The sequence below is a fragment of the Sphaeramia orbicularis genome, chromosome 6 (assembly GCF_902148855.1).
Source record: "Sphaeramia orbicularis chromosome 6, fSphaOr1.1, whole genome shotgun sequence".
Classification (NCBI taxonomy): Eukaryota; Metazoa; Chordata; class Actinopteri; order Kurtiformes; family Apogonidae; genus Sphaeramia; species Sphaeramia orbicularis.
Window position 1 is genome coordinate 7,596,824 of NC_043962.1, and position 13,692 is coordinate 7,610,515.

At 41.3% G+C, this 13,692-nt stretch overlaps 1 protein-coding gene across 1 annotated transcript; it reads right to left on the reverse strand.

Moving 5' to 3' along the window:
• Positions 1-5,230: 5,230 nt before the first annotated feature.
• Positions 5,231-13,660, reverse strand: LOC115420996 (patatin-like phospholipase domain-containing protein 2). The gene is made up of 10 exons (XM_030136650.1): positions 13,576-13,660; positions 12,683-12,994; positions 10,835-11,067; positions 10,249-10,314; positions 9,558-9,767; positions 8,607-8,667; positions 8,352-8,516; positions 6,549-6,660; positions 6,359-6,478; positions 5,231-5,504 (listed from the first exon to the last, which is right to left on the reverse strand). Exons 1-10 carry the CDS (start codon positions 13,658-13,660, stop codon positions 5,231-5,233), a joined length of 1,638 nt encoding a protein of 545 aa, XP_029992510.1.
• Between the last annotated feature and the right edge of the window lie 32 nt (positions 13,661-13,692).

Genomic DNA, 13,692 nt, shown 5'->3' on the forward strand with positions numbered 1-13,692 from the left:
TGGGGTGAGGGTTGTGCGAACCACGGGGAAGAAATCCGGTCCCGGGATCTCCCGTCCATTCCTGTCCAGTCGGTTGTGGCTTCGGTGGAGGCCGTGAAGGAACCAGAGACTGATTTTCCTGCCCTGGATAAGGTACCTGAATGTTATCATGACCTCAAGGAGGTTTTCAATAAAGCCCGTGCCACTTCGTTGCCTCCCCACAGACCGTATGATTGTGCCATAGACCTGCGCCCTGGTACCAGTCCCCCTAAGGGAAGGCTGTATTCCCTGTCGGACCCGGAGACAGCCGCCATGAAGAAATACATCGACGAGTCATTAGCGGCTGGTTTAATTCGGCCCTCTTCATCACCAGCAGGAGCAGGTTTTTTCTTTGTGGACAAGAAAGATAAGAGTCTCCGCCCCTGTATTGACTACCGTGGTTTAAATGATATAACTGTCCGTAACAGATACCCATTACCACTCATGTCATCGGCATTTGAACTTTTACATGGGGCCAAAGTCTTTACCAAGTTAGACCTCCGTAATGCCTATCACCTAGTCAGAATCAGAGAAGGAGACGAATGGAAAACGGCTTTTAACACCCCTAGTGGGCATTATGAATACCTGGTGATGCCATTTGGGCTCACCAACGCCCCCGCTGTTTTCCAAGCTCTAGTAAATGATGTATTGCGTGACATGCTCAATGTCTTTGTATTCGTTTATTTAGATGACAACCTGATTTTTTTCCCCGGATGTCGAGTCACATGTTCAACATGTCCACCAAGTACTCCAAAGACTCCTTCAGAATCAGTTATTTGTTAAAGCAGAAAAATGTGAATTCCACCGGCCGTCTGTGTCTTTTCTGGGGTTCATTATTGCTGAGGGAAGTGTGCAGATGGACCCGGACAAGGTTAGTGCTGTCAGGGATTGGCCTACTCCTAAATGTCGGAAAGATGTCCAGAGATTTCTTGGCTTCGCCAATTTCTACAGGAAGTTTATTAGGGGGTTCAGCAGCGTGGCTGCCCCCCTGCATGCTCTAACCTCTCCTAAGTCTGTTTTTAGATGGGGTTCCGAAGCAGAAACAGCCTTCAGAAGCCTAAAGGACATCTTCACTTCGGCCCCTGTTCTGTCAGTCCTGGACCCTACTCTCCAGTTCGTCGTGGAAGTGGACGCCTCTAACCTGGGGGTTGGTGCGGTCATCTCGCAACAGTCGCCTAAGGATAATAGGCTCCACCCTTGTGCATTCCTGTCCAGAAGATTAACTAAGGCGGAAAGTAACTATGACATCGGCAACAGGGAGCTGTTAGCCATTAAGGTCGCGCTGGAGGAATGGCGACATTGGCTGGAGGGAACGGAGGTGCCATTTCTAATATGGACTGATCACAAAAACCTTGTTGGCACAACAGGTTGATTGATTTGATGAGGCTGGACAGATTGGGCGTGCAGGTCAGGAGAGACGGGTGAAACAGGTGGGAGAGGTATTGTTGAAGAAAAATCACAAAACGTGGTTCAAAGTTTGCTGCGATGAGTGTAGCTTTATTTAGTGTTCCGGAGCACGGTGAGAGTACCGATGCAGACAGAGTCTGTTTCAGTAGTCTGACCCCGAATCTATGTTTTCAGATGGTATTTATACAGTTACTTCAAAGCAGTCAATAGAAAACAAAAGACAAACAAAGTAATAAAGAAAAGGGGGTTGTACTTTAGGAAGGAGACAAGAAAATTTACATTCAGGTGAAAGGGGAGGGGGGTCGCACTCCAGGAAGGGGGGGGTTCACACCAAGGGAAGGGAGGGTAGGTCTCTCAGACCTGGTGGAGGCATCTTAACATATAATCAAAACATCACTGGTTAATGCTAAAGAGGTTAGCTCAACAGGGGACATGAAACAAAAGGGTGCCGTCTGTGCTCTCAAACAATAAGGGTGCCGTCTGCATTCACAAATCACAAATTTTCTTCCTCAGTATGTTCTGCAATATAGTCACAGACTGAGGGTGATCTGGGTGACAGTTTTCTTCCCATAAAAGAAGTTCTGTGTAAAAGTGGCTAATGTCTGATGGAAAGTAATAGTTCAGGAGAAAGATCATTTTCACAGCTAAAGAGAATAAAAAATAAATTGAGACCAACTATGTCCCAAGAAAAATTGTCAGCACTTTTATCATGTGCATAGAAATCCATAAGTTATGTAGACTCTTTTGATGACCTAATCAGTGATTTTGCTTTTGCGAAATCAAGGAAGAAAATGTTTTAAGTTGTAACTTAGAGGATTCGATAAATAGAATTTTTGTGATTTTACAACATGATCTTTATATATGAATATAATAACAATAATAATATAATTAACAAAAATTCAAAGGCATATATTAGACCTGTAACGGTACACAAAATTTTCGGTTCGGTACATTTTTGGTTTTCAAAGCCACGGTTCGGTTTTTTTTTCGGTTCGGTACGGGAAGAAAGAAAACCCCTCAAAATGTCTTTCATACATTTATGAATTTTTAAACATTCTTCCCCCAATTTTTGGACACAACAGAATATAGGAAAACAGGAATAATATAATTCTGCTGCTATAAATCAAATAGAAAATAAAATACTACAAAATGTATTTTAAACATTAGTATTGCACTTTTCCCTGAAAGGGAGTTTTGAACAAGCAACAAAAATCTAATCACAGTTCTGTCAGTTCACATTCTGCTTTAAAATAACAAAAAAAAAAATTCCACATGAAGTGCAACATTAACAAGAGAGCAAACTGGTATTGTGTTTAAACAAACTGAAGAGCAACTTCAACAAATATATTAACCTAATTATTTATTTTAGGACAGATAAACTGTTTACACCACTTTGTGTACGTGTGTGTGTGCAGGGTGCAATTTGTCAAAAACAGAGGGGGGGGGGTTTCTTTTTTTTTGTCAGAGGTGGGGGGGGGGGGGGGGACATGGGGGTTCAGTCCATAACTAACGGTGGCGTGAAACGAAAATGAAACTTTACAAACTTTCAACTCCTTTACAACTTCCAACTCGGGTTCTATTCCTCTGTTACACAGTTAGAGAGAGAGAGAGAGAGAGAGAGAGAGAGAGAGAGAGAGAGAGAGAGAGAGAGAGAGAGAGAGAGAGAGAGAGAGAGAGACAGTCAGTCAGTCAGTCAGTCAGTCAGTCAGTCAGTGTTTAAGAACTACCATAGTTCCTAGGAGCCAAACAACGTCCGTCTTATCAGCGTCTCTTTCCTCGTTGTTGTCTTTCACCTGAACCCGTACTGATCCCAAACAGGACTGTAATGATGGTGGAGGGTCTCCAGTCCCTTCCCTTCAGGTTCACATCATATTTTTTGTTTTTTTTTAACCTTATGGAAGCAGCTATTTCATATTTCGAGTCATTGTGCGCTAGTTCCATATGTCCGTGTGGAACTTGCGTGGATTTAAAGTTCCACATCGAACGACGCCTTTCGTTCCTTTTTCTTTTTCTCAACATTCTGTGCTGTTTCGGAACAGCTGTGTACCGAACCGAACAGGTGTGCACCGAAACGGTTCAGTTTGGTACGTGTACCGTTTCAGGCCTAGCATATATATTTTAAAGCTTTCTGAGACCAGCTGGGGTCATTTAAAGGGGGGGGGGGTGCAGGGCTTTAAATAGCTTAGGGCCCCCCGAGTCTAAATCCGGCCCTGGTGGATCCACAGGTCATGGGAAAGGAAACACTTCATAGTTGAACTCAGCTTTGGCGGGAAATGAACCCCGTATACGTCACACCAAACCACCCCTAACCTCCTCAGACCCAGCTATGGGTTTTCTGTCCACGAGTTTCACAACTTTATAAGAAAACTGTCCACCACAAAGGACATTCCATAAAAAAATTGAGAACTGCATCTGAAAAAACTGTTGCATCATGATGTTTCCAATATAGGCACTTATTTAATAAAAAACAAAAAAAGCTTGTACTTTGCTGACACTTCCTGGGTCTCAGGAGGTTAAATGTGAAAAGTATTCAAATAAAATGTAATCATCATAAAGTTATAATCTGCTTATAATCAACTCAAGGTTTTCTTTCTTTTTGTTGAGTGTAAAAAGATCAAAAGGTCCAAAATGATTCATCTCATTTCATCTCTAACATCATTTTTGTCTTTAACATTTTTCATCAGTTTCATCTTGTTTCATTGTTTGTCTGTTTTCTTGGTGGTTTCTGTCAAATTCAAGTTCCACTTCATCGTCATGGCAACCACATGGTTCTGCACAGACGTCCTGGATCAGGTGTGGGTTCAGCAGAACTTTACCAGCATCTCTGAACAAACACTAGGGGGCAGCAGAGGCAGGTTCAGGTTCCACATTCAGACCAACATGATCTAAAGTGGATCAGAACAGGAAAATAACAGAACAATCTATAAATGATGACACGTACAAATGTTTCTATTTGTTTTAGTGTAATTTTTATTTTTGTTTGTTTTATAATTTTGTTCATTTTTGATCATTTTGTTCATTTTATGATTTTGTACATTTTTGATCATTTGGTTCAGTTTGTTTTTTGTTTTTTTCATTTTGTTTTTTTTTTTATTTTGTTCATTTTATTATTTTGTCCATTTTTTAAAATTATTTTTTTCATTTTATTTTGTTCATTTTTGATCATTTTAATCCTTCATTTTGTTAATTTTTTTGTTCATTTTCATTTGTACATTTTAAATCATTTTGTTCATTTTATTTCATTCATTTTGTAAATTTTTAAAAATCATTTTGTTCATTTTATGTTGTTCATTTTTATTCATTTTATTTTATTATTTTGCTCATTTTAATATTTTATTCATTTTATTTTTTTTTTCATTTTGTTCATTTTTATTATTTTGTTCTTTTTTTCATTTTGTTCAGTTTTTTTTTTGTTCATTTTTTACAATCATTTTGTTCATTTTTATTTTATTATTTTTTTCATTTTTGATCATTTTGTTCATTTTATTATTTTGTTCATTTTAAGGTTGCGGAGCCATTTATCATTTATGAGAAGAACATGATGAGGATTTTCCTCTTTTAATGATGGAATGATGATCAAATTGAGGTAAAATTTGTAAAACAATAAACTGATGTATGTGATGGACTGTTACCACAAAGATACACAACATCTGAATTCTTCGTAATATCTTCAATTCATCTGCGACACTTTGACACTTTCAGTCAGATTGTTCTTGAAACAGTTCAGTTCTGACAGTGACTTAACACAGGTTTTCATTCATTTATTAAAGGTGGAACTGGTTCAGGATCAGATTTAATATGAACTTTATTTCTGATCAACTCCTTCTTCTTGTTCTTCTTCTTCTGTTTTTTTCGGTCCTTGTGCAGTCGTCCAGCCCGTGGCGTGGTTCAGACCAAAACCCAACCCTGAGAGGGCGGGGCTAAAGGTGGGTGTCGGGGGCGGAGTCAGGGGCATGTGGTCCCAGGTGAAGGCGAGGCTGGAGGTGGGCGTGGCCTCTGGGGTCATGGGGTGGGGTTCTCTGTGGTCCCACAGGTTCAGGTCTGATGGTAAACTGGAACAGCGACGGAGAAGACGAACGCTGAAGGAGAAAGAGACGGACGCAGGAAAAGATGAAACGAAAATAATAATAATAATGATGAAACACAGAAATGTAAATGTCAAAACAAAGACATAAAAGATGAGAACAACATAAAAGACAGAACAAAAGATTTGAAAGATGAAACAAAAACATGAAACTAAAATGACATAAAAGACAAAACAATAACTAATGTTAAAGACAAAAGATATGAAACAAAAATAACAAAAGAGGAACAATAAACATTAAAGACAGAACAAAAATAAAGACAAAAAACTTGTAAAAGTCGAAACAGACATAAAACATGCAATAAAAGATTCAAAAGATGAAACAACAAACTGTAAAAGACAAAAAAGATGAAACAAAAATGAAGATAAAACAAAAAACATGTAAAAGTGGAAAAAAAGACAAAAGATATGAAACAAAAATGACAAAAGACAAACAATAAATGTTAAAGACGGAATAAAAAGATGTAAAAGACTAACAAAAAATAATAACAAAGACAAAAAAACATATAAAAGTCAAAACAGACATAAAAGATGAAACAAAAGATTTAAAAGACAAAACAATAAACTATGTAAAAGACAAAACCAAAAACTTCAACAAAAACAAAGATAAAACAAAAAACAACGTAAAACAAAAAACATATAAAAGTGAGACAGATGAAAGGTGAAACAAAAAAGACATAAAACAAAAAAAACATGAACGACGAAACAAAAATGAAACGAAAACGCTGTAAAAGACAAAAAATGTAACAAAAAAGATGAAACAAAAAATTATGCAAAAGATAAAAAATACATTAAACATGAAATAAGACAGAAACAATGTAAAGACAGAAGACAAACGCAGCTGCTGACCTTTGACCTTTGTCCTCCTCCTTGTCTTCCTCTTCATCCTTGTTTTCCTCCTGTTTTTTTCGGGTTCTTCTGAAAACGTCTCCTGCGAGTCCGTAGACGTCTGGGATCCAGTCCATGAACCTGAAACAGTTACAGCTCAAACACCCAGAACACCTTCAAACTGAACCTGAACCTGGAGCCGACCTCTGACCTCTGAGCCAGACGTGATGTCATCGGAAGAGCATGAGGCGTTCGCAGGTACGAGGACACATTGGACAACAGACCGCCAGAGGAACAGCTGCGTTTACAGGCGTCGCACAGAACTGGAAAAAACAGACACGACAGTTAATGTGGATCAAAGAAGAAGAACCACTGACTCCAGTATCTGTAGGAGAACACATAGGACATGGAACGGAGAACACAGAACATAGGACACAGAACAGAGAACACAGAACATAGGACACAGAACAGAGAACACAGAACATAGGACATGGAATAGAGAACATGGAAAAGAAAACACAAAACATAGGACATGGAATGGAGAACATGGAACACAAGACACGGAACAGAAAACACAGAACATAGGACATGGAATGGAGAACACGGAACAGAGAACACAGAACATAGGACACGGAACAGAAAACACAGAACATAGGACATGGAATGGAGAACACGGAACAGAGAACACAGAACATATGACACGGAACAGAAAACACAGAACATAAGACATGGACCTGAAAACATGGGACATAGGACACAGAACAGAAAACACAGAACATAGGACACAGAACCGAGAACACAAAACATAGGACACAGAACGGAGAACATGGAACATTGGACACAGAATGGAGAACACAGAACATATGACACGGAACAGAAAACACAGAACAGAGAACATGGAACAGAGAACAAGGAACATAGCACACGGAACAGAGGACACAGAACGGAGAACACATAGCACAGGACATTAAATGGAGAACACAGAACATAGGACACTGAACAGAGAACACAGAACATAGGACATGGAACATACTACATGCAACAGAGAACACAGAACATACGACACGGAACAGAAAACACAGAACAGAGAACATGGAACAGAGAACACGGAACATAGCACATGGAACGGAGGACACGGAACATCGTGACACTGAACTGACAACACAGAACGGAGAACACAGGACACGGAACGGAAGACATGGAACGGAGAACACTGAACACAGGACACACAACAGAGAACACAGAACATAGGACACAGAACATACAACATGGAACAGAGAACACGGAACATAGGACACGGAATGGAGAACACAGAACAAAGGACACTGAACTGAAAACACAGAACGGAGAACATGCAACATAGGACACGGAACAGAGGACACGGAACGGAGAACACGGAACACAGGGCACGGAACATAGGACGTGGAAATGAAAACACGGAACGGAGACACGGAACACAGGACATGGAACATAGGACGTGGAAATGAAAACACGGAACGGAGACACGGAACACAGGACATGGAACATAGGACGTGGAAATGAAAACACGGAACGGAGACACGGAACACAGGACATGGAACATAGGACGTGGAAATGAAAACACGGAATGGAGAACACGGAACATAGGACTGAAGACATGGAACACAGAACATGGAACTGAAAACATGGAACGTAGGACATGGAATGCACATGTGTACGATGACACCAATCAAACAATAGATTCACATCATGACATCAGTTCAGTTTTTCTTCATTTTACTGATTCATTTCTTTATTTTTTGATTCATTTCTTCATTTTTTGATTCATTTCTTCATTTTTTGATTCATTTCTTCATTTTTCACCATTTGAACAATCTGCTAAATTTCGCTTCAGAGCTGAAAAATCCACACTTTGACGCTGAGGTTTTATTTGATTGGTTGACGTGTTCAGATCCATGGAACATACATTTAATCCTCAGTCTATTGTTTGTATTTTTTCAGATGATCCCAGCGGTGACGTCTGTGTTTTTCTTACTCGTCCTCAGGTTCAGAGGCAGTTTCTCTATAAACTGTGGATTCAGCCACTGGTGGTTCTGGTGGTTCTTCTGGGTTTGATCTGGTTCAGTCTGATCCAGAAACTCACAACATGGTCTGAATGGGTCTGGATCCACATGGGTCTGAGGGCTCGGACTGATCAGGTCTGTGGAGGAACCAGACTCACACTGAATAAAAACAGGTTCTTCTGTTTCAGCTCCGTTTATTCAGACTGGAGGAAAACTTCAGCTCTTACTGTTTTTCTGAAGGAAACGAAGCGCGTCCATGAAACCGTTCTGACAGATCTGAGCCATGGCCTGGAAAACAAGCACTGCATTAGAGTCCAGTCCACCCAGAACCACAACCCTGACCCAGAACCCTGACCCAGAACCCTGATCCACAACCCTGACCTACAGCCCTGACCCAGAGCCCTGGCCCAGAGCCCGAGCCCTGACCCACAACCCTGACCCACAACCCGAGCCCTGACCTAGACCCTGACCCACAACCCTGACCCACAACCCGAGCCCTGACCTAGACCCTGACCCACAACCCTGACCCACAACACGAGCTCTGACCCAGAACCCAGACCCCTGACCAAGAGCCCTGACCCACAACCCGAGCCCTGACCCAGAACCCTGACCCAGAACCCAAGCCCTGACCCAGACCCAAGCCCTGACCTGGAACCGAGCCCTGACCCAGAACCCAAACTCAGAACCCGAACTCTGACACAGAACCCGAGCCCTACCCCAGATCCTGAGCCCTGACCTGGACCTCAGCCCTGACCCAGAACCTGAACCCTGACTCCGAACCCGAGCCCTGACCCAGATCCTGAGCCCTAACCCAGACCCGAGCCATGATCCAGAACCTGAAGCCTGACCCAGAACCCGAGCCTTGACCCAGACCCTGAGCCCAGACCCAAAACCCGAACCCAGGGCCCAGACCCTGAGTCCTGACCTAGATCCTGAGCCCTGACCCAGAACCCGAGCCCTGACCCAGAACCCGGACCCAGACCCTGAGTCCTGACCCAGATCCTGAGCCCTGACCCAGACCCAGACCCAAGCCCTGAATCAGATCCAGAGCTCTGACCCAGAACCCAAACCCTGACCCAGAACCTGAACCCTGATCCGGAACCCAAACCTTGACCCGGAACCTGAGCCCTGACCTGGCCCTGAGCCCTGACCCATAACCTGAGTGGACCGAACCTCACCTCAGCGTCTGGAGGGAAGAAGGTGTTGGCGACCCTCCTGACGTTCTCCCAGTTCACCTGGATGCTGACGTTGTTGAATCTGACCTCGTGGAGGTTGAGCGCACTCATTGGAGGACAGATGTCGCTCTCTCCGGCGTACGCTGAGAACGTGATGGTCTTCTTCAGGTGACAGTGAGGAAGGTTATCGCTGGCGGCGCCGTCCACGTAACGCTGATGGTGAAACGGAGACATTAAGGTCAGACAGAGGACAGTAGGGGTCAAACGGAGACCATCTGAGATCAGATTAGGCTTAATGTCCAGGTTCTGTTCAGGTTCATGTCCATGTTCATGTCCAGGTTCTGTCCAGGTTCTGTCCATGTTCATGTCCATGTTCATGTCCAGGTTCTGTCCAGGTTCTGTTCAGGTTCATGTCCATGTTCATGTCCAGGTTCATGTCCAGGTTCTGTCCAGGTTCTGTTCAGGTTCATGTCCATGTTCATGTCCAGGTTCATGTCCAGGTTCTGTCCAGGTTCTGTTCAGGTTCATGTCCATGTTCATGTCCAGGTTCTGTTCAGGTTCATGTCCAGGTTCTGTCCAGGTTCATGTCCAGATTGATGTCCAGGTTCTGTTCAGGTTCATGTCCAGGTTCTGTGCAGGTTCTGTTCAAGTTCATGTCCAGGTTCTGCCCAGGTTCTGTCCAGGTTCCACTCACCACTCCGCGGTACGTGGGTGGAATCAGTCCACAGTAAAAAGGGATGAAGCAGCTGCAGATTAAAGCCTGAAACCACAGATTATTACAGTAAATGACAGTGGAACCAGTTCATGTCCAACAGAACATTTTCGGTAATCAGCTCAAAGTTCGGACATATTTTCAGTTTTTACTACAACCGCTGCTGCTGATAAACAATTATGGCGTACTCTGACAAATGTACATTTAAAGTCTGGACCTTATATGTGCAAATGTCGTGACGTAAGTAGTTATAGACGTAAAAAATTAAGCTGGAATTAAAACAGGTTGTAGAAATCCACTAGATTTTAGCCAAAATAAATATAAAGATAGTTTTGCAGCAGCTGGAGGGTTCGAATTCAAACTTTTTGAATGATTAGGGTCCAAATACACAAATAAATGAACTACAGACTAAGAAAAGTGGGTTTAAATAAATATGAGCCCTTTAATATATCTAAAACCAAGTGATTCCATTTATTGTCGTTTGTCAAATGTCTGGTTCCTTCAGTTATTTTATCGTAGTATTTATCGGAATCGTCTGATGTGTCCTGATGTTTCATGTCCAACTGACCTGGATGAGTTCGTCTTTGCTGTCGAACTCCGACACCAGGACGTTTTTCCCATCAGCCACTCTGGTGAGGGACACGCCCAGTTTTCCAGTCGCGCGGATGTGGGCGTCTTCGGGGAGGTGGACCTTCAGAGCGTCCTGGACCAGCTGGAGCAGGTTAAAGGTGGGGTGGAGGGGGCCCAGGCCACGCCCCCTCGCCTTCTGAGCCATGGACATCAGCTCTGCACAGCATTTGTCTGTGAAAGGAGGTCAAAGGTTAACAGGAAGTCCACAAGAACAGAGGTCAAAGGTCAACAGGAAGTCCACAAGGACAGAGGTCAAAGGTCAACAGGAGGTCCAAAAGGACAGAGGTCAAAGGTCAACAGGAAGTCCACGAGGACAGAGGTGAAAGGTCAATAGGAAGTCCAAAAGGACAGAGGTCAAAGGTCAACAGGAATTCCACAAGGACAGAGGTGAAAGGTCAACAGGAAGTCCAAAAAGACAAAGGAGAAAGGTCAACAGGAAGTCCACGAGAAGAGAGGTGAAAGGTCAACATGAGGATGAAGAAAATGTTCATAAAGTCATGGACGACCTGCTCTGCCTAATAACAAACTGATCAGATGAGACTCATCACGTGTTCTATGGAGGCATGTCTAATGATCATGTGACTAAACTGATGTCTTCAACACATAACAACAATTAGACAACATCCTGTTAAATTTCTCCTATATTTTCACTTTACAAATGAATAAGAGTAATCAACTCTATATTTTCTCCTGCATTTCTGTCTTTCATCCACAAAATAAACAAAAGGAACAAAAATAAACAACATAATCAACAAAATGAAAAAACAAACAAAATAATCAACAAAATGAACAAAAATTAACAAAATAATCAACAAAATGAACAGAAACAAAATAATCAACAAAATGAACAAAAACAAACAAAATAATCAACAAATTAAACAAAAATAAACATATAATCAACAAAATGAACAAAAACAAACAAAATAATCAACAAATTAAACAAAAATAAACATATAATCAACAAAATGAACAAAAATAAACAAAATAATCAACAAAATGAACACAAACAAAATAATCAACAAAATGAACAAAAATTAACAAAATAATCAACAAAATGAACAGAAACAAAATAATCAACAAAATGAACAAAAACAAACAAAATAATCAACAAATTAAACAAAAATAAACATATAATCAACAAAATGAACAAAAACAAACAAAATAATCAACAAATTAAACAAAAATAAACATATAATCAACAAAATGAACAAAAATAAACAAAATAATCAACAAAATGAACACAAACAAAATAATCAACAAAATGAACAAAAACAAACAAAATAATCAACAAAATGGATGAAAATGAATTAAAATAAAATTTTAAATTCCTATTTTCCAAAAAATCCTTTCGTTTCATGATTAATTTACTTTTATTTTTGATATAAAGGTGTCCAGTCTACATTTTATATATATTTATAGTATTTTATTTTATATACTCCACTCCTCTGGACCCGTATGATATTTTTCAACCACGAATTTAAGAGTAAAATACAATTATTTTAAATCCTAAATCATCTGAATTCTTTATATTCTGTTTCAGTGGATTAAATAAATCCCTCTGGACTGTGAAGTTTTTCTCTTTGTAAATAAACTTGGATCTTTTCTGGTCAAAATAAGAACCTGTGGTCGAACATGAAGAACCTGGGTTCATTCAAATCCGCTTCTATTCATCAAGTCTTTACTTGTTCAGCCTGAACCTGCTGAATTCAATAAACCTGGTTTATTAAAGTTGATCTGAACCAAGACCGGGTTCCCAGCAGGTCCGGGCCGGTTCTGGTCCACTGACCCAGGGGGGTTCCCACCGCCAGCAGAGCCGCCACCACAGACCCGCACGAAGCTCCGCAGATCCGGGAGGCCCCGGTGAAGAGGCCGGGAGCGCGCTCCAGGACGCAAGCCGCGGCCCCGATGTAGTAGACCGCCATGAACCCGCACCCGGCGAACGACACACTCCAGTCCGAGTCCAGGTCCAGGTCCGGGCCCTGGTCCGGCACCTGTGCGGGATCCAAGTCCGGGTCCGGCATCAGTCTGGGGTCCGGGTCCGGGTCCTGCATCTGTCCGGGGTCCAGGTCCGGGTCCTGCATCTGTCCGGGGTCCAAGTCTGAAGGGGGGTCCAAAGTCCAGAGGCGGATCCACCTGGACCTGCACCTGGGACCTGCTGTTTTTTTTTTTTTTTTTTTTTTTTTGTTTTCAAACCTTTATTAAAAACCACAACAATCACACATTATAGATCATATATAAACAAACACAGCCCAGTTTGGGTAATTAGTCTAATTTATAGAATTCTTGGTTCATTTTAATGGTTTCGTTGCTTTTTAAAGTTCTTCAGAAAAATAATTAAAATAAATTATGGAGTCACACCTGAAAATGTTAAAATCTGTAACTGAAAATGTCCCTGATCTAATAAAAGTTCTTTTAGTCTGTGGTTAAAATGTTTGTGTAAATTCAATGGAATTAATGTAATTATTAACAGAATAAGGGCAAGAATAGAAGAAATGACTCTGATGAGTTTAAAATAGAATTGTATTTTCTATATTTAGCTGAAATATTCAGAACCATTTTTTAAAGTGTTATAATAAATGGATCCTGAGTTAAATTCTTTATTAATGAAGAGAAATAAACTCGAATGAAAAAGAATAAGATCTGAGTTAAACAGATTAATAACATAACTGATCGATCGACCTGGATCTGGATCTGGATCTGGATCTGGACCTGGATCTGGATCTACACTTGGACCTGGACCTTGGCCTGGGCTGTGCGTCACCATGGACTTGAGGTGATTGGCCGGACCGGGTCACG